Source organism: Solanum stenotomum, chromosome 3, assembly GCF_019186545.1.
Source record: "Solanum stenotomum isolate F172 chromosome 3, ASM1918654v1, whole genome shotgun sequence".
NCBI lineage: Eukaryota > Viridiplantae > Streptophyta > Magnoliopsida > Solanales > Solanaceae > Solanum > Solanum stenotomum.
The window spans coordinates 3,343,084-3,367,728 of NC_064284.1; the positions used below are offsets into that span (position 1 = coordinate 3,343,084).

Genomic DNA, 24,645 nt, shown 5'->3' on the forward strand with positions numbered 1-24,645 from the left:
GTTATAGTTATTAGTTTGGAATAGGATTTAGGTCTCCTACTTTCATAAGAATTAGACTTCCAATAAGACTCCTATTTAAAGGGGCTTTTGATGAATAAATCAGTAAGTCGTAATTCAGCAAAAAGCAGGAGATTAGAGTTCTCTCTTCCATTGAACTCTAAGGTTTCAGTCTCCCTTTGAATAGATCGGAGTTCTCTTTTAATGAATTCTAAGGTTTCAGCCTCCCTTTAACTAGTTGATTTATATATCGCCCTGTGAATCGATTATTCCCTAAAGATTCATAACAGAATATTTAAGGGATTAAATATTATTACTTTGGTTATATATGTTATTAATTATTGACATAACCGAATAACCAAACCGAAAAAAGTCGAACCAAATAGAGGAAAACCAAACCAAGGTTACACTTTTGCAAAACCAAAAACCGAAAATCCAAACCGAATAGTGTAAAACCAAACCGAAAAACTGAATGCACAACCCTACGACCAGTGTGGATGGAAAATGGAAATATATAATTCTTCACAGTTGCTGTTAGATCAATTTCCATTTATTCTGTGATGGAAAAGGGGACATGTTTCCCCTATCAGTATTGGGTGACAACCTATGACCAAAAGTTACCAACTCAGGGGCCGGGGCAGTGGCCTCCATCTCACTACGAACACCTACAATGCCGGATCATATTGGTTTACCCTAATACTTTGCGTCTAAGATGAAGGGGGCTAAACGACCTGCCAAAGTCGGAGGTTTTAAGAGTTCACATTGGAGCTTTCCACCTTAGAGAGAAGACTCCGAGTATGCTGAAGTGTATCAACATTATAAAGAAAGCATACACAACATCTTACGTCAATGATCCTTCTTTTTAGGTTCATTAGGCTTCTTCTTGTTGGCTGGAACTTCCAGTTATCTTGATAGAAATTGAAATTCTATTTCCAAGTTAATGCAAGATAAAAAAGGATTTTGGTTTAGTTTTCCATGTGATGCCCTAGGACGAGGCATTACTTGTGATATTTCAGCATGGAGCACATTTTCAAGATTGACCAACAACAGTCCCTTGACCAACTCCAGGTTCAATATAGAAGCAAGCCCTACGGCGTTCCAGTATCATCTCCCTTCTGTTCTGAAACTGTAAATGTTTGGGAATATGAGTCTTAACTTCTCTACACCACTTGTGGGTCGAAAGCCATGATGGCTTGTTTCTTCATTATATTATATTCTCTTGGGAGTTACTCTTGAGAATATGCTTGTTTTCTTCATGGCTTCTAATCATTTGAATCAATTCAAACATATTATTATGCTTTCGGATTATTTTTCTATATATTCTTTACTTTATTTATTTTTCTTTGCCTCCTCAAGAAAACAGTTTAATGTTTGAGGGTAAAAGTAAAAGACAGATGCTCAGTTTTAGTTGCCATAAAAAATCACAGAGATAGTTGCTAATAAAATCTTATAAGGCTGCCCCTATAAATTCATCGAGCTAGATATTTTGAAAGAAAGAAATTTTGCAACTCAAGACAAATGTTCAAGAATTTTCACGAGCTTAAAAGTTAAACTATTTTGAGTACAAATTTTGTAAAGATTTATACAAGATACATGTACAATGCATGTACATAGTGATTAGTTCAACCAAATAGAGCAAACTTATACACATAATCCCCACATATATGCGACAGTCACCCTTACCATGTGAGACAGAGGTAACCAGCCTAACCACGAGCCTTCTTGATCTTCCATTGAAACCGTCAAGGTAAGTATAATTATGAAAACCTATATGTTTATAGTAGCATCCCACAGTCGAAGCAACCCATTGCGTCCACCACTACAAATCCTTTTCCTTTCAAGATCAGAAGCCACACATCGTACCTGAAGATAAAAGATGATGGCATAAAAAGTTAAAGAGCAAATGATACAGTATTTAATACTGCAGCTGATCTATTCCAAGGTAGCAGGGCATGGCTAGAAAAAAGAATCTAGAAAAGAAAAAACTAAAACAGGAAAACTGAAGTAGTGGAGACCTGAAGAAAAGTGTTTTCCGGTGATCAGAAGGACCACCGAAATTGCTCCACTAATTCAAAAGTAACTTTGGTGTACCTCGAAACTAGTGCCTAGGAGCATTTTAAAAAATTATAATAGCTAGTTCCTTGATTCATTAGATGCTTTTCCTATTAATGTCACTTAAAAAGGTTTAGTACTGGTGCAGCCAAAAAAGAAAAAGATAATGGTCAAAAATACAGTTGAACTATCACTTCTTCACACCCCAACTATGATCTATTCTCTTTTTCTACTTGAATTATCACCATCAGCTATGTATTAGAACTTATCTAGTTGAGTAGATGGTGATAGTTCAAGTAGGAAACAGGAACAACTCATAGTTGGCCTAGTCAGCTTTGAGTGTATTTTAATACAAATATGGTGATAGTTTAGGTAGGAAAAGGGAACAACGGATAGTTGGGGTGTGAAACTTGCAAAAAAGTGACAGTTTTCAGATGTGTTTTTTAACCATTATCTCAACAACAAAACCATTATCTCCAAAAAAAATAAAAATACATACCATTGCTGCTGTTTTCTGAGGAGTTCTGTAGAGCTGCCATCCGGCCATCTTTGAACCAGCACTAGAGAAACCACCTAGCCTCTCTTGAGGACGGTGAAAGAGAGACATTGAATTATCAGCAGCCCCAATTCCTAACCAGTGTTCCCCAGCATCGATGGACAATATTGAAGCAGTATGGATAGTGACATTCTTTATACACCTTATGCCGCCTACACATAAAAAGAACAGCTTTAGTTATTCAATCAACCAGTTCATCGTCCATTCATCTCTATGGAAGAGAAGATAGTTAACTAATGTCAACCTTCGTCTACCAACACACCAAACATCAAATGTCCAGCAAAGCTAGAAGCACGCTGTATATAAAAATATTGTGTGAATGTGTTGCTTAATACTCCTATATACTCCCTCCGTTTCAAAAAGAATGACCTCCTTTCCTTTTTAGTCTGTTTCAAAAAGAATGACCTCTTTCCTTTTTTGGTAATATTTTAATTTCAGTTTTCCACGTGGCATGTTTAAAGCCACAAGATTAAAGGGCAGTTTAGTACATTTGACATAACTTTAATTTAGGACCACAAGATTCAAAAGTCTTCTTTATTTTCTAAAACTTTGTGCCAAGTCAAACCAAGTCACTCTTTGTGAAACAGAGGGAGTACTGAATTTTAATAGCACAGTTGACAATCATATTGACAATGGCAGCCAGTAAAAGAGTAAAACCCCATCCATGGTCAGAGATGCAATCTAAGATCAGATTGCTTAAATGGATATGTAAAGTCTTATGTGCTAACCATGACAGTTCACAATCAGTCCAATTCAATGAGAAAACTCGAATTCTCGGCTGGGTAAGGGTACATTAAATATCAAACTTCTGGCATTACAAGGCTACATTAAATTGATAATAGGCTTTTGATATGATGGTGTTACAACAACATACCCAGTGTAATCCCACAAGTGGGGTCTGGGGAGGGTTGTGTGAAAGAAAAACTTCATCATTCTAACAAAATTATTTAAAATCCAGGTTCTAAACTTATGATTATGTTTGATGCTTCCCAACTTTAGAATGTCACAAAAAGTTTGAACAATTCCATAAACCAATTGAATATAGAGAGTTCCAGTTTCTTTAATGATTAAAAAGAGAAAAAGAAAAGATAAGTCGGGTCCAATGTTATCAAAAGCGAAAAGCACAAAAAAAACTCTACAGTCCACTAGGGCTTTAAGCGCACATTACACATGGGCTTTAACGAAAAAAAGGCTCAAATGGAGAAAAGATACAAAAATATATGCTTAGTCCAAGACTAATACTAAAAAGCATGAATAACAAATATAGGACAAAGAAATTGGAAAAAAGAATACGATAAGTGAAATATCCATTGTTTAGCGTCGCCTCGTTAAGAGATGCTTATTGGATAAAAATGTCTTAGAACCTTAATGATAATGACACTGAAGCGCATAGAGTGAGGCAAAGTGCTCAACATGTCTTGCACCTCGCTTCAGGGTTAAGCGAGCCTTTGACAAGGTGAGTTGTACTATTATTGATATTACAGGGGGGAATCTCACCTTAAATAGAGAGATATCATTAATAACTTACAATATATTAGTATCTAAATTCTAATACAACAATAACAAACCCAGTGAAATCCCACAGGTGGGGTCTGGGGAGGGTAGAGTGTACGCAGACCTTAACCCTACCTACCCCATGGAGGTAGAGAGGCTATTTCCAAAAGACCCTCGGCTCAAGTAACGCATACCAAAGCAGTTTAGAAAAAAAAATACAAAAGTAAAGAAGACCTAGCAAATAATAGGAAAAGCAAACAAAAATCGACGGACAAGAAACTACAAGACTAATGCTGATAAAAGATTAGTATCTAATACAGATAAACGAAAAACCAGCTAAAGTGTAACTCACAAAGGCATCATGAGCAATCTGTCTGAACAATTTGATTTGTCAAACGCCATTAGGGAGTCAAGGATTCGGATGTTTTTAATGAGTATTTAGGAAGAAGGGGAATCAGCTTCACTATGATGATCATAAACTATAATAGATGGATTTACATGCAATTCAATGTTTTCCCTGTTACATTAAACTGCATATTGCTAGCTAATTGTCCATTAAGTCAGGGACAGACTGGGTCACTCAGAGGAATTAAACAACCAATTTTCAGGAAAGACTTATGCTTACCATCATCATTTTCCCAGAACCGCAGAAGACCATCGCTTGAACCTGAGAGCATTTTTATCATGCTTTAGAACGTACTATTCAAGATTTTGATCAACAAAACTGATGAAAACTAATAATACCCTGAGAAACAATAAAAGGAAACTCGGAAATAGAATACTTCTTTATTTACTGGTCATGACCTGTTATTATCCCTTTGTCCGCTGAGGAATACTCCACACATAGAATTGGACCAGCATGGCAAGCTAGCACTGCATCACATTGTCCTCTAGAAACAGACCAGATTCGTGCCGTCCAATCATCACTACCTGTTATCACCGTGTCTCCCACCATTCTAATTGATCTGTTTGAATTACAAGTTTCATTAATTATCATAGAAGCACAGCATAAAAGGAAAAAGATAATAACTCTGAACCTTATCTGACCTTATCCATTTTGTATGTCCCATAAGCTTGTGCATTTGCCTCCCAGCACGAACATCCCAAATGTTTGCAACCCTTCAAATGGAAATATATAGAAGTTAGGCTTGTGCCAATATACTAACGAGTCATTTTGATTTAACAATTAAGAGCCTGTTTGGATTAGCTTTTGGCTTATTTTTAACATTTTAGCTTAAAATCAAGTGCTTATAAGCATTTTTTAAAATTTACCCAGACACTGCAAAAAAATGCTTAAAAGCTATTTTAGCTTAAAAGCACTTGAAATAAGCCAATCCAAACAGGCTCTAAGTTAGTCAAGGGTTATAAAGCGCTGCATAATATTGTATGGATTTCCATGTGGTGAATAATAATGCAAGGATTGTTATACAGTAAACAATAGTAATGCATAGATTATTATGTAGGAAAAGCCTACTTTAAGGACATCTTTGTTTTTAGATACTCTTATCCAGGTATATCTAATACACATATGCCTATTCCACATTCTATCTCATATAAAAGTAATACTGAGAGTCCAGCATAAGTTATAAAGTATTAGTAATACTCCATTTGATTTTCAATTTGAACTCCTGAAACAAAACAATATGTTAGTCATGTGGAGATCACAATAGTAATACAGAGTTCTATACCAGAAACTACTCCGCATAAATAGTGCAGAATTTTATAAGTAGATTAATTTTCCTTTTCCCTCAAAATTAACGACCCCTAATTATAACATTTTAAGTTGTAAAAAGCAGGTTTACATGATATCTCAGATGAACACAATAAACAGCTTGTTTAAAATGCTGATAGAAGTGACATACGCATCTCTGCCTGCAGCAGCTAAGACTCCTGTCGAGTCATCATACTCCATGCAAAGAACAGCACCAGAGCAACGGCCTACCGTAGCAACACAAGTATCTGTTCTTACATCCCACATCTTTACAGTCCCATCATGGGCAGCAGTAAGGACACGTTCACCTGAAAGCATGCGCACATAGCTGACCTACAAGAAGAGAGAATGATTTGGTATAATGATGAGATCACCAGAAGGTTTACATTAATGTACATCTACACATCGTACACAGATAATTAAGGTAACTGGACATCTTAATAAGCTGCTTAAGAAGAAATAAAGTAAGAACTACTGTCATTAGAAAAATGATAAAATCAAGTCTCATAGAATTATGCAAGAATTATAGAGATACCAAACAACTTAGGTTCCAAACAACTTTATTTCTTCTTAAGCAGCTTATTAAGATGATTAAGGTAACTGGACATCTTAATAAGCTGCTTAAGAAGAAATACAGTAAGAACTATTGTCATGAGAAAAATGATAAAATCAAAACCCATAGAATTATGCAAAAATTATAGAGATACCAAACAACTTAGGTTCCTGATTAGTCTATATTCCACTTCAACACCATTTCAGTTCATTAGCAACATTGGTACAAAATCGTACAGTTCAGTTTGAGATTTTACTTTTCCTTTATGTTAAATTACACCACATTTGCACTTGTTCACTGCTTTTAAGTCCATAAATGAAAATACTTGCCAAAAGGCAAGCAAAAAAAGAGTCATTCTCTATTTGGATATCGAACAAAAGGATTGAGCACATTCAACATGAAGAGACTGAACGAAACCTGTGCATTGTGGCCCTTCAATTCTTCAAGTAGTTGTGTTGTTTGTTTATCCCATACAAGAATAGAATGATCATCGGAGCCTGATACCACCTTCCCTCGGTCAGAACTAATTGCCCTAACAGTCCTGTAAACAAGACGGATGAAAAAATTAAAGAAACTAAAAAAAGGAGAAGATCGAGAAACTCTCTTACATTTAACTTCAAGTGGTGGAAAATGAAAGAGATAACCAAAACTTATATGTAAGTTGAAATCAATAAGCTAAACACCAGCAATGAGAAGAAAGTACATATAATCTTACCTTGTGTGCCCATTCAGAGTAGCCCTAAGTTCAGCACCACGAAGGCTAGGATCCCAGATCTTAACCTGCATAATTTTTGCCAGAGCAATAACTAAAATGGCAAAACAAGATCACAAACACTTGAATTTGCTACTGCTGCTCTCTATCTCTACAAGATAATCATGTCACATACAATAGGTAACTCATTTAAGCATTACATGGTTGACTCTTATTTCTCTTTTATTTTAGTTATCAATGTTTTTATGAGAACATTAAATGCATGTAATTTATAATAGGAGGGTATTACTAATTGGTCTGATAATAGAATATATATTATCCACACATACACAAATAAATGCGTGTCTGCGTGCACTGTGCATGTGATTGGAAGCTATGGCAGAAGGAAAGATGGAAATCACTATTCATCTCAATATCGAACTAGTTGGAGTCAGTTCCATGTGCCATCTGTATCTGTTCTGCTCTATGGGGTCCATATAATTCCAACATTCAATAAAGACAAATTAAGAATTTTCTAAAACTAGAAATATGTTATCTCACAACTAAAATAAAGAAATTATTGGGTCTTACAGCATAAGGCAAATTGGACCATGACAAACATTCAGACTCAATAATTCATATATCTGTACCGTGCAGTCTGTGCTTCCACTAATAAAGAAACCAGCATCCTCTCGGTCACCAACTAAATCCCAAACCTCTCTTTTCGTCACACAATGTAGAGCGGTAACTGCACCATTATGACCCCTTAATGTACGGATGCTGGTTTGCATTTTCTTCTGTCCAGCTGCTGATAGATCTTGTTTTCGAGGAGTCCCATTCTCGCTTGAAGCTGAAGTTAGTAGAATAGCAAATCTCAGCATGCAACACAGGGAAGAAACATAATGTGCAAAATAGAAGGAATACTACATGCCTAGAGTGCCACTATCAGAAGACCAATTGCCGACACGACCAAAAGACTTGGCTCTTATTGATGTATCCCTGCTGAACATGCTCTGGACCCAGCTTCTTCCGATACCAGATGCCTCAGCAGGTTGTTGAGCATCATCAGATGCATCCTGTGCTCGCGGGGAAGGTAATCCCAAGGTAGATGCAGACTGTAACTTAACTGAGTGGATTCCCCAGTAACCAACAAACATATGCCGGACATGGGATAAATATCCACGCAGTTTTATCTGACAATAAATTAGAAAATTAACAGATTAAGAAAGAAAGTTTAGCAACACTGAAGTCCATTATTCAATCTTTTAAGACCCTTTCTTTTCTTTTCCTCGAAAACTTGTTCTAAACATGGTGTCAAGTGCTTTGAACAAAAAGCATGCTTAAAGCATGCAAATACTACCATTTTTTACTAATATGGAGTACAAGGCTGAAGAAACGGACAATTGAATAACAATATAGTCCAGAAGCACAGCAGGTAGAGTGCCAAAAATTAAGCAGAGCAGCAGCTAAAACATTCTTCAATGATTCTCATAACGCACGAAAAAATAACATAACAATCTGTGTGACAACAAGTGATTATTAGTAAGTTTTTTTTTTTTTTTGTTTTTTGATAACCGAGAAATCCGTCTGTGACCCGCCCTTTGGACCAATCACAGCCTTCTAAACTCGGTGGATAATGGGCCCGCCCCTCTACCCTTCTCCACTTAAATACCGGGCTTCGCTTTGCATGGTGTGGGGCTTGAACCTGCGACCTAAGCCACAAATCCTCCACCTTTTGCCACTTGAGACTATGACAAATAAGCCATAAGGTTAAAATCAAATGAAAAGACCAAAAAATATGTCAGCCCAGTCACAGAATTCCTGCATTACGGATCCAGGATAAAAAGGAGCTAACTAGCCTGTCTAATGTTGGTTTTTATTTTTTTTGGGAACTAGTAATGTTGTATTCCACAGCATTAAGACTGTTGGCAACCTAATGTTGGTTGGTAATTATGAAGGATGTTATATGTTGAATATATGAATGGTTTTAGGAAGATATATGCCACAAAATAACATGCGGCGTCACCAAGGCGGATTGGTCACTGCTGGAAATGGAGGCATGCAATATATTATCAGTTCTCCTTCCACAGCTCAATGAGGGACTCAATATAGTAAAGAGTGTTCAGAAAATCACTAAAGAGTTTCTAGATATATTAACGGCTTGATGTTTTTATATAATTTGATAACAGCAAATCATTTTCTTTTTTATAAGGTAAATATACTTCATTAATATTTGGGCCAAAATTAAACATGTATACAAGAAGTATACCAAAAAGGCAAAAAACCTACATATATACATGGTTCTCTACGAAAGACACGATAATAGGTGTAAATTATGTAACATCAAATCATTTTTTTAAAATTAGTAATAACAGCAAATCATATTGAGTTGGATTTACACAACTATAGCAAGAAACAGATAGAAATGCCATAGGCACATTCCATTTTTACAAGTAATAATAGGCTAACATTAACGTGGCAAACCTACAGTAACACCTCCACGTCAAAAGGAGAGAGGCGGATTAGGGGCATGAGAAAAAGTCTAATATAACTCACAATATGCTTGTACCCAATGTTGTTTTTCCCAGCTATTGTTTCAATCATGTACCATGCATCAGTGTCATGAAGTCCAAGGCCAGCCTTCAAGAAAATAAGGGAAGAGAATCAATATTCAGAAGAGAAAATACCATCCCAAAAGCAATTGGGTGGAACAACTTTCTGCTTTACAATGAGGATAAGATGTACCATGTGAGTAGCCAGAACAATGAGCTGGGTTGTCACCAACGTAGCATAATTGGTTGACCTGACAGAAAGAGATAGATTTGAATATCATGCATACTTTCTCCTTCATTTTTTCCTTTTTGGGTCAAATCTAAGTACAATTGAAAATGGCAGCACAAACTACGCCTAGAAACTTGTTAAGGAAGGTGATGCCAAGATCATGGGACTGCACTGTTTCTGGGGGAGTAGTTCATAAGCAAGGGTTAATCTCTTAAAGTATTATATCACTCAAACATAGGGTTGAAGATGTCTCTCAGCTTAGTAGCTTCTTAACAATATTGTTGGATACATGAAAAGCAATGATAGATAACTTGACAAACTACAATGAGAATGTAGACCAGCAAAAAGGCAAACATAGCAGATATCTAAGCTTTTAATGGTTTTAATGCATATGCAATGCATGTTTCAACAAGAACCACAAATATTTCAAATGCATTTCTCCACCGACACGCAGGGAGAATTTATACCCAAGGCTCCTTTCCAACTTAAAGGGGTTAAAGACGAGGAGATTCAATTTCTCCTTTCTTGTTCCTATGAATTATGAAAGGGCTTACAGAATGCTCAACTTTGTTGTAACTGAGGGTTGGATCAAGAGTTCCACAATTAACTGTGGGCAAGAAAATAGTTTGGCAATTTCACACCTTCTATGTGCGGATGACACTTTTTTCTGTGAACTTGAGGAAAGACAAAAAAGATATACGAGACTAATCCTTGGTGTTTTTGAAGTTGTATCAGGACTTCATGAAAATTGGGCCAAGAGTAAACTTAGGGCACGTTTGGACAAAAAAAAAATTGTTAAGAATCTGTTTGGTTACACATTGTGTCAATTTTTCATTCCAAATACTTGTTAACATTTTTTCAAGTAAAATACATGTCGAAACACAACTTCAACTTCCGAATAGCCATTTCAACTTAACTTCAAATACTACTTTTTTTCAAATATCATTCAATTCATGTCCAAACTATGTTGCTCGAACTCTTCAAAATGTTGATGGGTGTGCGCTGGATCCTTCAAAAGTAGTTCATTTTTGGAGAACCCAAGTATCCAACACGGGTGCAACATCATTTTTGGAGAGTCCGAGCAACATAGCATTAACCGCCTCTAACTCCAGTCAACTATGTCTATGATCTACGGGAGCTAGCTACTATCCCAGGGCATCAAAAAAATTTACCAACAATATATGTGGGCTTAACCTTGAAGACAAAGCATAATTCTGAAGTTATTTGGGAGGGAGTAATAGAGAGATGTGAAAAGACTCCAACTGGAAGCTGCAAATTGTATCTTAAGAGTCCTGCTTGATTCTTACAAAGATTGATCTTTTTTTGAATTCAATGGCAACTTAAACTATGTCCTTATTCACTATGCCTTGCAAGGTGGAAAGGAAAAGGATCAACATTTATTTTCCAAAACTTTTTGAATTCCGTTTTGCTTGCTATTACTGATTTTGGATGAGTGTTGCTAATATTAAAAAGGTGTTGCTTCTTATGGTGAACTCTCTTTAAAAGTGAGCAATGTTCATGTTTCTGAAGCATAAATAAACTGTCAGTATTAAACAGCATGGTGCACTTTCAATTGCATCTTGCTACCTGTCTCCTGCTACATTCTCTTGTGGATATGTGCTACCAAGTCCTTTTTGATAACCATACTGCAAATTATACTCTTGGTCTCTTGCAAGTTACTATATAGTATTTTAACAGAAGTAATGTAATTGGCATGTCTTATTTTTGGATCTTGTTTGAAGATGTTCAAGTTGTTTTCATCGGCATGATGATCTTATTTGGTCATCTTAGTCTATTGTCAATGATTGAGAAAAAAAAGTATATTGCCTAGGTGACAACTGATTCTATTTGGAGAGATATAAACTAATGCATGATATGGAGAACGAATGTGAATCGACCCACCCAGTTACTGTAGGCCTGCACAAATCAGAGTATTTTTTAGTGCTGGTTTTGACATCATTAATACTCAACATTGCAATTAAGAGGACAATGCTAGTATATGTAAAATAATCAACTCTCCCTTGCCTTAATATATCTCAGACAACTTCTTTTTATAAAATAATGTCTGTCAGACAACTTCTTCCTATATTGTATTGTCACACCGACAAATTTTTCATACAAACCTCTTACCTTGGAATCTGTTGGAATTCCTTTCATGTAGGAGACACGGTATTTTAAAATATCTACAACATATATGCTGCAATTCAGTTAATGAAACTAAGTATTTCGTAATCCACATGTCGCATCCTAGCTTCAATAATTCATTTAGAGAAATTATTAACAATCCAAATAACGGCCATTGAAAAGGAAAACAAGGCAAGACTTGTTAAACGCTAATATGCCAAAATGAAGCATACAGATAACAAAGGGTGTAATATAAACTTGTATGGAGCATAGATAAATAAATCGCTTACTTGCTAGAATAACGGTCCAGTAGACAATCAAAGTATCCTTCCCAGAAACTGCAAAATGAACGTGGAGATGTCAGTCAGAAACCTCATACAGACTCCTCAAACTTTGAAAGACTATCAAAGAAAAAGGGAAAAAGACAAAAAGTTTGAAAAACTTATGAACCTCAGTCTTGGTTCCCTATATATTACCAACACACAATTCACAAAGACACCCTTGTAATTGAGGCATAGTGATTACAAGGTAAAAGGAAAAAGTTCACCCTTTAAAGTTTAACCATTGTGATAAGCTAACTGTTCAAAGTTCCAGTAGTTAGTTTGGAGAAACTTGTGGAAGCTCTTTTATAATCTAATCAATAAAAGGTAGTTAGGATTGAAATAAAATTTATGCTGAAAATCAATTTCAAAAAAAAAATTAGGGCAAATTACAGAAATCACATACTTTTAAGGCAAAATTACAATATATCCCTTAAAAGTTTATAATTACAGAAATCTCTCAAACGAATACAATAATATAGGCGTTGATACATTAATCTGATGCGCGAGATACAATAATATAAGCGCTGATACATGCGCGAAATACAATAATATAAGCACTGATACATGCGCGAGATACAATAATATAAGCGTTGATACATTAATCTGATGCGCGAGATACAATGATATAAGCGTTGATACACTAATCTGATGCACGAAAATGAGGGATTTTGGAGATTTGTAAAATTTATAGGGAATAATGGTAATAAGTAAACTAAAAGGTGGGATTTCTGTAATTTTTCCAAAAGATTATGCTGAATATTCTAAAATATATGAAGGAGATAGCACCTGGATAATCAAAGACCATAGAGGTAAAAATTCCAGAAAGAATACTTTGATTGGTCACATATTTTTTTATAACCAAGAAATACCAAGGGCCAATGGTGTAAAGTTTGAAACTGGATAGATAGTAGTCCCGCCCTCTACCCTTATCCACTATAATACTAGGCTTTTGTTCACAACAAGGTTCAAAACCCACACATCACATGTCGTACTCTTACCACTAGATCAAAGCCTTGGGGACTTTGATTGGTCATATATGGACATATATGATCTTATTGTTACCTTAATTGTACTGTGTAATTTAACATGACACCAGAAAAGGAGACATCAACTAGTAACATATTTTATGAGACATCAACTTATGATGTATTATTTAGTTGACAGAAACACACCGTAGCTCCTCCCAGATAGAAAGAGAACGAAGATGTCGTTGAACATAGTCTGAGACATTGTTTATATCCTTCTTGTACATTTCTGCAGAGACTTCCAGGGCATCTCTGACAGTTGCCATGTCATTCCTAGACATAGCAAGATTAATTGTTGTTTTCAGCTGCAGTTGCATGAAAAAGTATATGTTAGACAAGTTGGTCCATGAATGCTCCTGTTGAGCTCTTGGCTAACTAGCTGAAAGAGGGAATACTCAGGATAGATTGTGATATTTCTAGTGACAGGTAAGGGAGTAAAACAACAACATAATACCTAGTGTAGTCCCACAAAGTGGGGACTGGGGATAGTAGAGAGTACGCAGACCTTACACCTACCTTAGAGGTAGAGAGGTTGTTCCTGATAAACCCTTGGCTCAAGAAAAAAACAGTCCAAAGCCGTCCAAAAGAAGTAACAGAAGTGAAAGCATACTGAGCAGTAAAAGTATCACTTAAAAGTAAAAGTGCTAGGTAAGGAGTCTTGCATGAAGTTGTAAATCAAATAAAAATGTCATCTCAGAGGAGAAAACTGAAGAAAATTTTCAACAGTATCACTTAAAAGTAGGAAGTAGAATTTGCAAAATAAGTCACATTGCATATATGATTATTTAGTTATCAAAGTATTAAGATGTTTTTCTCCCTTTCATAACTTTTCTCCCAAAAGGAGGAGTGTTCTTCAATAATGTAGAAGGAAAAGGAAAAAAAAAAGTAAGAAAAGCTCTTTTTCTTTCTTCTTCCCTTTTTTTAGGGTGAGAAGTCTCAGATACTTCAATCAAATTAAAAAATAGAGAGTTGAGGTGTCACTTTACCAGTTCTTTGACTGCAATAAACTGCTCCTCTGACAATTGACAGTTCAAACCCTATGAATATGTGGAGCAAAGGGCGGAAGTCAGTGCACAAAACATGTCAAATGATTAGACAACAGTGCTGATTTGAAGCTACGTACTGAATGAATGTGCTCTCTTATACATTCAACGAAACCACTACCACCAATTCCTTCAGCATCTGACTCAATAAGTGCTGATAAAAAATAAGCCTACCAATTAGCCTGTTCTTCATTTGCTAGGACAGTAGATTATACCAGTATTAACCATAAAAAAGCCAGTAATTCTGGGATATTATGAAAAATACCGAGGATGGTTCCATATTCAAAGGAGGAAAGAGGATCATCAGTTTGTCCCAAATTCACAAGGCGTACCCACAATCCCTGTTTTAAGGAAAAGCAAATGCAGATATGGAATTAAAGATCTATATGAGAAGTTTTTTTTCTTTCATCAATAAAGTAAGAGGCATCCACGAGGCCACAGAAATGCAGGTACATGTACAGAGCAGACAAAAGAAACCTAGTCAGAATCAAAAAATCCTTGGCAAGAAAGCTAAATACGATAGTCAACTTTAATACTTTACAAGAGCTCTTTTAAAAGCTCATAATTTCCCATGTAAAGTTGGTGGAAAATTTTGTTACACTACAAAGAAAGTCAACTAGAACCAACAACAATGACGCCTCAGTCCCAACAAGTTGGGGTCGGCTATATGGATCCTCACTCACCAAGTTTCTCCATTTAAGCTCGCAAGTCAGTTAGAGCCTTGGAAGCCAGAAAATTAAGAGATAAATGGAGTAGATGCACACTATCCATCTACTGAGAACTAAATGGATTTTAAGTTGCATTGTCAAACTCGAAAATTGACCCGTAAGAAACGAAGAACTTTAACTTCTCGTTAACTTTTTGCCATTTGAAAAAGAGAGAACACCTACGTATTTATGTATTGTAAACTCAGTATTTCTGAGAAGCATCAAAATACTAAGCAGAATTCTCTTATAGGAATACTAATTGCTAGTGCTTTTGTTGTTCCTGAAGAAACTGAAGATGTTACAAATGCTAAGAAATTCAGACAGCATCATTTATTAGGAAAATGCTATGTAAGCTATAAGAATAACAACACTACTATTTGTAACTCTTATTAAAACATTCCAGACATAATGTAATATGATCAAAGTTATGTGATGAGTGATGACCATGAGTATTTGGTCTCTCTATAAACATGTATAGACTTCACCGACCTGGTCAAATAATAGGTATAGCATTACCTATCTTAGGTTGTTGTACCGTGGCTAATAACTGCATATTTTTACTAGTCAAAGTTTTTTAAAGAACTGAATCTGATAAAAGATCATGCAATTTAAAGCCAACCCAGGAATGTATATACAATAGTCAATAAGTGTATTATTTTCAGATGTAATTTACATACTATCTGGAAGCAAATGAATTGTATTACATGCAACACATCCCCAGTCTTAATGTGAAGAGGGAGCTCAAATGTAAGTGGTTAATAAGACAGCTTTAATTTCTTTTTCTTTCTCGAATGACCAAGAAAGCAGTTGATTCAACTTCGAAACTTGGGGGTAATGAGCCCACCCCTCTATCCTTATTCACTTAAATACCAGAGTCAATAGACTTGGTGCAAGAACCAAGTTTTGATCTTGTGTGATGTATAACTGACACTTTTTACTTTTCGGGAACCAAAGACCTGGCGGCAGGACAGCTTTAGTTTCTGTTTTTTTAAATAACCTTTTTGATAAGATTATATTATTTGTACTTTTTCTGAAAAAAAGAACAATCTTTTTCCTTCTTGTTAAACCAAGTACACCTCCTATTTAAGTATTATATACAAACTTTAACCACTGGTGGTGGAGAAGTGGACTAACATGAATTCAGGAAGAATCTGTATATTCAAGATAATAGAAACTCAAATATGATCAAATAACTAAAAGTGAAGTTTCTGATATAATTGTTTGCTGATTCGCTATTTTTCTGGTTAATATCAGCAACATATACATACTGCAATAATAGGAAGAGGTCCAAACTAATAGTTCAGGTGGCTTTCAGTCCTCCAGTTCTATTAATATTAACTTATTATAACAAAAACTACTCACCATCTAATGAAAGGCAACTGATTGTCTATCCAAGAAGATAGAGATGCACAGGCAGGAAAAGGGGCGTGAACTGTTTTCCTTCATATGTAACAAAGTGAAAAGCAAAGAGCAAGACAGCACTAAAACCAGCCTTTCCTACTCTTCTAGATTTGAAAGATAGAACAGAATAGATCATATAAGTGCAAAACAAGGATCAAGGGTGCATTATAAGCCATCTTTTTTTTGCTCTTCCGGATACGAGAGCAATAGCATAACAGATATCATTTTCATTAAATCCTAGCAAACAACATTATAAAATGCATAATCACTTGGCATGGAAAGTAAATACACGCGCCACTCCCCTTTACCCTTGCACTTTTGCTCCATGATACAAATTTATTGTAAAAATAGAACAAGGAAATTAAGGATAATAGAATAGTAGTCAATAGCTTCCAATTTTATGATCTTCCGCTCCATATGGAACAGGTCAAGATGGGTGTAATATTGAAGGAAAGCAAGGAAAACTATAAGGAATGATAAACTCAATGTAACAAGGAATAGTATTACTAATTTCTAAACTACCCTTAACTGGTAGTGCTTCTGCAATTTTCATTTTAAAGAATCTGATGGATATACTGTACAACTTAAGAGAAAGAATATATAGAAGGAAGCATCTGATATAAAAAGACTTGGAGGTTTAAGGGTAACAAATACTTCACCTGAAGCTTAACTTTTATGTCCAAAACCATACGTTCCCTCTCTGCCTGTAAGGAAGAAAAAAACCCAACTGGGTTGAGAGAGACAAAATAGTGAATCACATACATCACAAGCAAAATATAGAGAACGTACAGCTCGCTCTCTGGGGCTTAGGCTTTCGGCCTTTGAATCATTTCCAGCAAGTACTGAAAGTGAACTGATGAAATGGAGGAAAAATTAATTTTCATTTTAGAGAAGCAAAATGATGTTAACATCCAGAGAAATCCCGCATAATAACATAGGACATACCTAGTAGTATGCCTCCCAGAATATTCAAGTGCTCCACTTGCTGTTGCTAGAATCTGCTTCCTCTTTTCCTCCTGCTCTTCCGTTCTGACATTTGCAGGAAACCTGTCATAACAGTATTTGGCACCTGATCCTAATTTTTATTTTGGAGCAAAGGGGGTAGTTACATCAGTGTTGTATCCATCCCAACAATCGTATGTTCATCAAACATGACTTAGCCACATCACAATAATAAGAAAAGATACCTGAAATCCCCACACCCGGATCAGATATAGTTATGATCTCTGGCTCTGCCATAAGTGAAGGAAGAACTGACAGAGGATTTTGACCCCTGCCAATTGCATCTTGTAACTTATCTAGGAGATTATTATTGTTTTCTTCAGAACCAAGACCTCTCTCCAAATAATCCAAGAAACCCTGGGAATCTAAAAACTGACTTATCTGTTGGCATAATACAAAGAAAATAAATACACGAGTGGTGACACCAGAAGCAATAACCATACAGAAAGCACATGGAAGTATAGGTGTATTATGTGTACCTATGTAATATACATATATATTAGAAATAAAGCAGGTGGATGAGGTGAAATTTTTTTCATTATAGGTCGAGCTTTAACAAACCTCGTCACATTCATCCTTTACTAACATCACACCAATAGGCTTACAAACCAAAAGAAGTTGAACATGAATGTTGGAGTCTCCTTACTTCTCAGTCCTAAGCTATGTCTTCCCTATCTTATCAAGATATTAGCCTTCAGGCTTCAATGCCGTGATGAAATTCTAATGCAAAATCAATCTTATTTGTTTGTCCATTACTAAAATAAACTGAATCCCATCAAATATTCAACAAAAACATACTTTGTATAGTCCAAGCAGATATTATATATGTAACATATAGGATCAACAAATGTATATTATCATCAAATAATCCATCCTAAATTCCTGCAGGCCCTTTTTGACATGTTGAACCTGTATATCTTATAAAGGACCAAATATTTATACTACAAGCAAGTTAAATCAATTTGTATGTCTACAAACACAAGATGGGTACTTCGACATCACCATTGAATCTGGTGGCTGGTTTGTTGACCGAGAGCGCTTCTTCAGGAAAGCCTGAGAGTTGAAGACCTGTGTTGCGGTATTTTCCTGATATAAAGTGATGAAAAATCTTATTTTCAGTTGTACTTTCACCTGATATATCAATTAGTTAGAAGTATGAGCTTCTTACTATGAAATTACGGTAGCCACCAAGTATCGATGCAAAGAACTTTAAGAATGTAAATCTGCAAAAGGAACAAAAACCAGCAATATGTCATTTTATTTGAAACATTAACTTACAACTTCAAGTATCCTCCTTGAGAGACAAACATAAGCAACCACAGATATCGTAAAATGACACACAAGAATCACCTAATTTGAATGTCGTGTTCTTCTCCCCATGGTCTGTTGCCACCTCGTTGGAACTGATCGGAGACATTTGCTCGAGTAGACTTCATTTGGTCTATTCCAACAACATTTGGATACAACAACTTCATAATGTCACCACGCAGGGTACTATATTCTGGCTCTGGTATGGGAGGAATGTCCTCTGTTGTAGTGATGCGATTATGCTCAAGGTCCACAATAACTACCTAAACCATCAAAGAAAGAACAAATCAAAAAGTGGGATAAATAGTAAATTAAGTCAGAGCACACTAAAGCTAAGCTCCAAGATTCAGTATGATACTGAAGAGGACTCTAATTCACCACTTTTTGGTAAGTACACAACTTTTTTTGATGACCCGATCCACCCGGAAACCTGTATAGGGCCACAACCGCAGCTTTCAAAACTCAGGTTAATGAGCCCTTCCCTCTACCCTTCACCACTTAAATACCAGGCTTAGTTTGCATGACGCAAGGCTCAAACCTGTGATCTAAGTCATAAGTCCCTCAACCTTTGCCAGTTCAACCTTAAATACCAGGCATAGCAAGCTTTTTCTATTGAGCTTCTCCATCAATTTCTCCTTCTCACTCCTTGTGTTTATACCTTAGAGAACAACAGAATCAGGCAGTTTAGTAAGCGAACTGGAGGTTTTGACCATTATTGTGTGAAGTGGTGGTTCTGGTAAATGGAAGTATCCTATGCATGAAGAACCTAATCGAAAGACAAGTGAATTTAAGAGTTTGTTAAAAGAATGTCATTTAGAATTTACCAAACAGCGATTCCTACCTAATACCTATAAAGCTTGGATCTGCTTCGATGCTGGCTCATACTGGTTCAAGCTTGGCATATCTGAGACCATGCAAAACTTTACTAACGTCACTCCAGCCTGGGAACTAGCTGGATTCACACTACACCACTAAGCTACCAACAATTTCCCTGATAATGTCTCTCATATTCATATACAATAAATTCATATCAAACTACCATTTCTATCCAAGCTGTCGACGGTTGGGAGAAGCAAAATTAAATCAAGATTTGGCCGGAAAACTAAGCAAGGCTATGTATAGTATGACCGATCACCATCGATAAAGAAGAATTCTTTGGAGATTTCTATGACATCTTTAAAATCTAACAAGATACTTTCTCTTTTGCTTAAAAATAAAAAGGAAACAGGGAAGAACAGTGCCATCTTTATATGAAACTAAGTAGAGGTAGCACTTTCTTGGTGCTGGTCTGCCAATAAAATTACTTTACTATCAAAAAGAGGTAGCCCATGAAGCTCCATAATTAATCAACACTGAAGACGACTGTTTAATCTCAAAATGATAACTCAAGTTGTTTCAGTATTAAATGAAAAGGATAAAGAGAGTTAAGTGTCTATATTAGATTATGAGCATTAAGTGAACTTACACCATCCATCGTAAGCCCATAAGTATCCACACCAGAGTGAAGGCCCATCATGTATGGCGTAGGAGCATCAATATAGTCTACTCCACTGAAAAACAGCAATGGAATGTAGACATGCTTCAGCACAACAAACGTCAGAAAATCAGATGACTGTCCGTGGAAACCTCAAAACATGATAAAGTCCCCATAGGATAGGGCATTACGTAAATATACATACAAACGTGCAGACATACATACATACATAAATATACATTCATATATACATGCATATAATATAATTTGAGAAAATGCACAGGATAGAAATAGGAATAGCAAGCCATAAATCTCAAAAATATTTCATAAATCAGTAAAACACACCTGCCACCGAAATGGATATATTAAATGGCATATGGCTTCTGATACAAGTGTTAACAGAGAATACCTACAAAATCAGTTAAGTTGAAATTAGGAAACATGAATCCCACAACAGCATAGAATCAGCTACACAAGGACAGTACATTGGAGCTCTTTGTAAATATCGTTTCGGTACAACCTATGTACAGATTACTTCATTATGAAATATATACAGTTACCACTTTTTTTCTCTGCTTAGGGGTTTTTCAGTTCTGTCTTCTGAGTCTTGCAAATACTAGTAAGCAATAAACCTTGTACACACATCATTTAAAATGTAAGGTATGCACAAGAAACAGGAGATGATACTAACAGCGATACATATAAATCGAAGAAATTAAACAAATTTACTTATGGTTCCCCAGGAGTGAGAGAAATAGGAATACATGTTCGATCGAAGCAAAATCCTTCTCTCGAGTAGAACAGCTGTAAATAATTGGATTACATTGTCCACATCCAAACACTGAAGCAAAGGCTGAAATGATATCTGTCATCAAGTAAAATATAGTCAATCCTGAAGCAACCATCCAGTGAGACACCCTAACCGGAAAAACTCTCAAGAAGACAAATGCTAGTAAGCTTACATCAGCATGAGGAAGGCCCTCCTTTGGTGGAACTTCAACAGAGAGAAGGCTGTTCTCAATAGCAAATAGCACCCTATCTTTTCCAGGTGTTGGCAAAGGTACATTGGAGACTGAATATGCTATAACATCCCACAGTGGCTTGCTGAAATTTTTGCAGAGCTGACAACATTAATGCGAAAGATGATAAATATAGAAAAAGGAACAACAAAAATAAATTTTCGTTGCAATCCATATATTTTCTGTAGTCAAGTAAGAATCAGAAATTATATAATTATTCTTCTATAACATTTTTTGTGCACATGCAGGAAAAAAGAAAAATATAACCCTTGCTTCACAACTAGGTAGGGAAAAATACAAGCCAGTAAAGTAGGAGAAGAAGGGGAGGAAAACAGGTGGACCCTAGAAAAGAACGTTTCATACTCTCTCCACTTAACTTCCTCTTTCTGGTGTGAAACCAAAGAAGGTAGAGAGCCTTCTCAAATCCACTTCTCCCTTTCCATCCCCTTGTTGGCAGCAACAATAACAACATAATCCCACAAGTGAGGTTCTGGAGGGGATAGGATGTATGCAGACATTACCTCCTGCCTTTGTGGGGTAAAGAGGTTGTTTTTGATATACTCTTTTGAGCAATGCAGGATTGTCAGAAAAAAAAAACAATAAAATAGCAATATTTTTTCCATTTATAAGAAACAGGTTACAGACCCTCTGGGAGATCTAAATACAAAGTATAAACTTTTATCATTAATAATTGATGTGCAATATATGTGTCAACGGTTTGTGGTTGTATCATAAACAGCGAAGCTTTCTAAATTCATACCTGCTTCCAGAGGAGGAAAAACAAAGCACAAAAATTTCCTCCAGGGCATCTCGAAGGATTTGAAAACTGGGAGAGCGTGAGACAATACAGATGCACTTGTCAGCATATGAATTTACAGGAATGCGGTAAGCTTCAGCAATATCCTCACAAACAGGATCCCGAAATGCGATGCAGCTGACATAGATCTTTGACCCATCACCCTCTGTAGACATTAACACTAGTCACGACCCAATAAAAGAAAGAAAGCGGAAACACTAAACCGACAACAGCAGAAGGCACAGAGAAGAGATTAATTTTTCTTCTGATAAAATGACCTTAAACAACAGTTTAATTAAATCCTTCTTCGTTATTAAATGAGGACATAATGTTTTATCAGAAGACCAGCAATAGAGCTACAACCTGTACAGAGGAAAGTTCAAACGTCCAGACAACACTAACCCAGCCTAGCATAAGTATGTTGAAGGGATTGTACACAATCAATGGCATTCCAGAAAGCAAGGGAAGATATTATGTGAAAGCTACTAGCATACCAGTCAAAACAATAGGATAACTCCTGGGGAGAGTTGATGGATCATTTGAATCAAAACCTGACCCGTAGAATTCCACACCAGCTGGTAGAACACACTGCATTTCAGAACCGCAAAAAATGATTTGTAGTGCAAAAAACAAATAATCATTTAAATGGCACTTTATTTATGGTCATTTAAATGGCACTTTATTTATGGATTTTACCTTACATAGTCAGTCAAAAAAATTGCATATGTACCATTCAAGAGGGAAAAGAGGAAAAGAGTGCTTACAGTAGGAAGTTGCGGAGGAGGGGGAGGGTAGAGAGTATGATTGGAAGGAGGGTACTGATCAAGAAGGGCTGGCATATACATGACCCCTGCGCCATGGTACCCTCTGTTCCCATCCAAGGTCCGTATCTCTGTCCCAATACCACATACTACGAAGTACTCGAAGATCCTAGCCATTAACAGATCCCTCCTTCAGATTATACGTTAACTCCGATCTGATACATTACAGTCATATGAGAAAATTGAAGTTGAACAAGAAAATTCTCGCTTTTCTTGGCCCTGACCCTGGTCCCCCGAGAGTGAATTCAACTCGAATCTTGGGTCAAGACTCCAGACTAGCAACTAATAGCCTTCCGAGCCAAGCCAGCCAGCCGTATAGAGATTTTCCGACTTTTTAAAGTAAGTATTTTTGCGAACGAAAAAAAAAACGCATTTCTGGCTTTCCAATATTGGTAAATTTCACACTCCTCCGACTCTTTTATTTGTACATTATATTAAAAATATCTATTTATTTTTTACTTGTTTAATTTGAAAAATTAAAAAATAATTATTACTTAATTTTTTATTTATCCTTAGAATGTGCTCGATGCGGAGAAAAATGTTTTCTAATTTCTTTATATTCGTTTGGTTTAAATAACTTATTTTTCGTTAAATTAAGAAAAATTATATCCCTAATAAAAAATTTAAATATATATATTTTCTTAAATTCTTGTTCAACTTCACCACCTAATTCACCCGATGCACTTGAACCCTAGTCTTGACCCACCCCAAGTCTTGAACCATCCCAACCCTAATCCAAGATCTGATGTCCGATCTGAGACCCTCCAGGACCCTAAACTATGACCTACCCCCGACACGGAACCTAACTCCGAAACGACACAAGACTAAATCGTAACTTGAGACTCGACCAACTTATGTGTTGCTATTGTCAGGGTAACCTCTTAAAGATTGGGGCTAGATCTTGAGATTGAGACAAGATTTGGGGCTAGGGGTGGATCTCGAGGGTTTGGGTTGAGTCTCAAGATTGGGGTAGGGTCCGATTTGGGGTTTGTGTTGAATCGGATCTCAGGGTCGGGGTCGGTATATTAGGGCAAGAGTCCGATCTCTCATTGAGTTGATACATGAATCCAAGGTCATAGTATTAGCCTATATTATACTTAAATTTCCTTGGGGGATTTTCTATTTACAAATCGAACACCAAAAAGCAAGTAAGAAAATCACCTAGTTTTCAAAAATAAATAAATATAGGAAAACATTTATCTTTAATATGGCAAGATATGAATACCATGATCTTCAAATGAAACAAAGATACCTCAAAGTACTCTTGCGAGCAATCATTCAAACTATCCATGATAGCGCTACTGATTTTCCCTATTTTTTTATGCTCTTTAATTACCACTTTGGTAATAAAATCAAATTAGTTACGGAAAAAAAAAATTGTAGTCATTTCTCAAAGTATGGAGTTTGTTATATACAAAGGGGATATAGTAAAATTATAATTTTATTTATGGCTGTTTAGGAAGTGTTCCAAGTTAATGCTTGACAAGTAAAAATTGATCGAGAGAGTTCTATGCTTTTTTATTCATTTTCTTCTCTGTAATTTCATGTGAAACTTGTATGATTTATATTTTTAAAAAAATGTTGTGTTTTGAATTATATGTAAGATAAATAATTACATAGCATTCGAAAAAATCAAATATAAAAAGCTAATCTAACTTATTTTATCAAGGTCAATGCATCAACATTCATAAAACAGCAACACATATTTAGGGGTGGGTATGTGGTATTTCGTTCGGGATTGTCAAATTTTGAATTCGGTAATTGATA

At 35.9% G+C, this 24,645-nt stretch overlaps 1 protein-coding gene and 1 non-coding gene across 3 annotated transcripts; one reads left to right on the top strand and one right to left on the bottom strand.

Annotated features, from left to right (window-relative positions):
- Positions 1–1,518: 1,518 nt before the first annotated feature.
- Positions 1,519–23,171, bottom strand: LOC125858016 (DENN domain and WD repeat-containing protein SCD1). 2 transcript variants are annotated; one of them, XM_049537682.1, is made up of 31 exons: positions 22,822–23,171; positions 22,552–22,645; positions 22,022–22,223; positions 21,205–21,346; positions 21,007–21,107; positions 20,588–20,651; positions 20,234–20,347; positions 18,811–19,031; positions 18,629–18,683; positions 18,463–18,546; positions 17,646–17,841; positions 17,404–17,533; positions 17,248–17,311; positions 17,118–17,162; positions 14,616–14,691; positions 14,431–14,504; positions 14,294–14,344; positions 13,455–13,612; positions 12,250–12,297; positions 9,800–9,857; positions 9,611–9,694; positions 7,986–8,247; positions 7,705–7,904; positions 7,079–7,143; positions 6,781–6,904; positions 5,962–6,143; positions 5,147–5,218; positions 4,904–5,064; positions 4,725–4,766; positions 2,549–2,757; positions 1,519–1,860 (listed from the first exon to the last, which is right to left on the bottom strand). In XM_049537682.1, exons 1-31 carry the CDS (start codon positions 22,993–22,995, stop codon positions 1,765–1,767), a joined length of 3,648 nt encoding a protein of 1,215 aa, XP_049393639.1. In that variant the 5' UTR covers positions 22,996–23,171; the 3' UTR covers positions 1,519–1,764. The 2 variants fall into 2 exon arrangements, with proteins under 2 accessions (XP_049393639.1, XP_049393640.1); XM_049537683.1 differs by lacking the exons at positions 22,552–22,645; positions 22,822–23,171 and having other exon boundaries at positions 21,205–21,363; positions 22,022–22,211.
- On the top strand, positions 11,311–11,440 carry LOC125861058 (small nucleolar RNA snoR137). Its single transcript, XR_007445928.1, has one exon. It is a non-coding gene; the product is annotated as a small nucleolar RNA snoR137 (small nucleolar RNA).
- Positions 23,172–24,645: the final 1,474 nt, after the last annotated feature.

Coding starts and splice junctions, on each gene's coding strand:
- LOC125858016 (XM_049537682.1), bottom strand. CDS start 22,995: ATGGCTAGGATCTTCGAGTACTTCGTAGTATGTGGTATTGGGACAGAG. Junction 17,534..17,645: donor TCCGGGTGTGGGGATTTCAG/GTATCTTTTCTT, acceptor AATAAAAATTAG/GATCAGGTGCCAAATACTGT. Junction 6,905..7,078: donor ACTCTGAATGGGCACACAAG/GTAAGATTATAT, acceptor TCTTGTTTACAG/GACTGTTAGGGCAATTAGTT.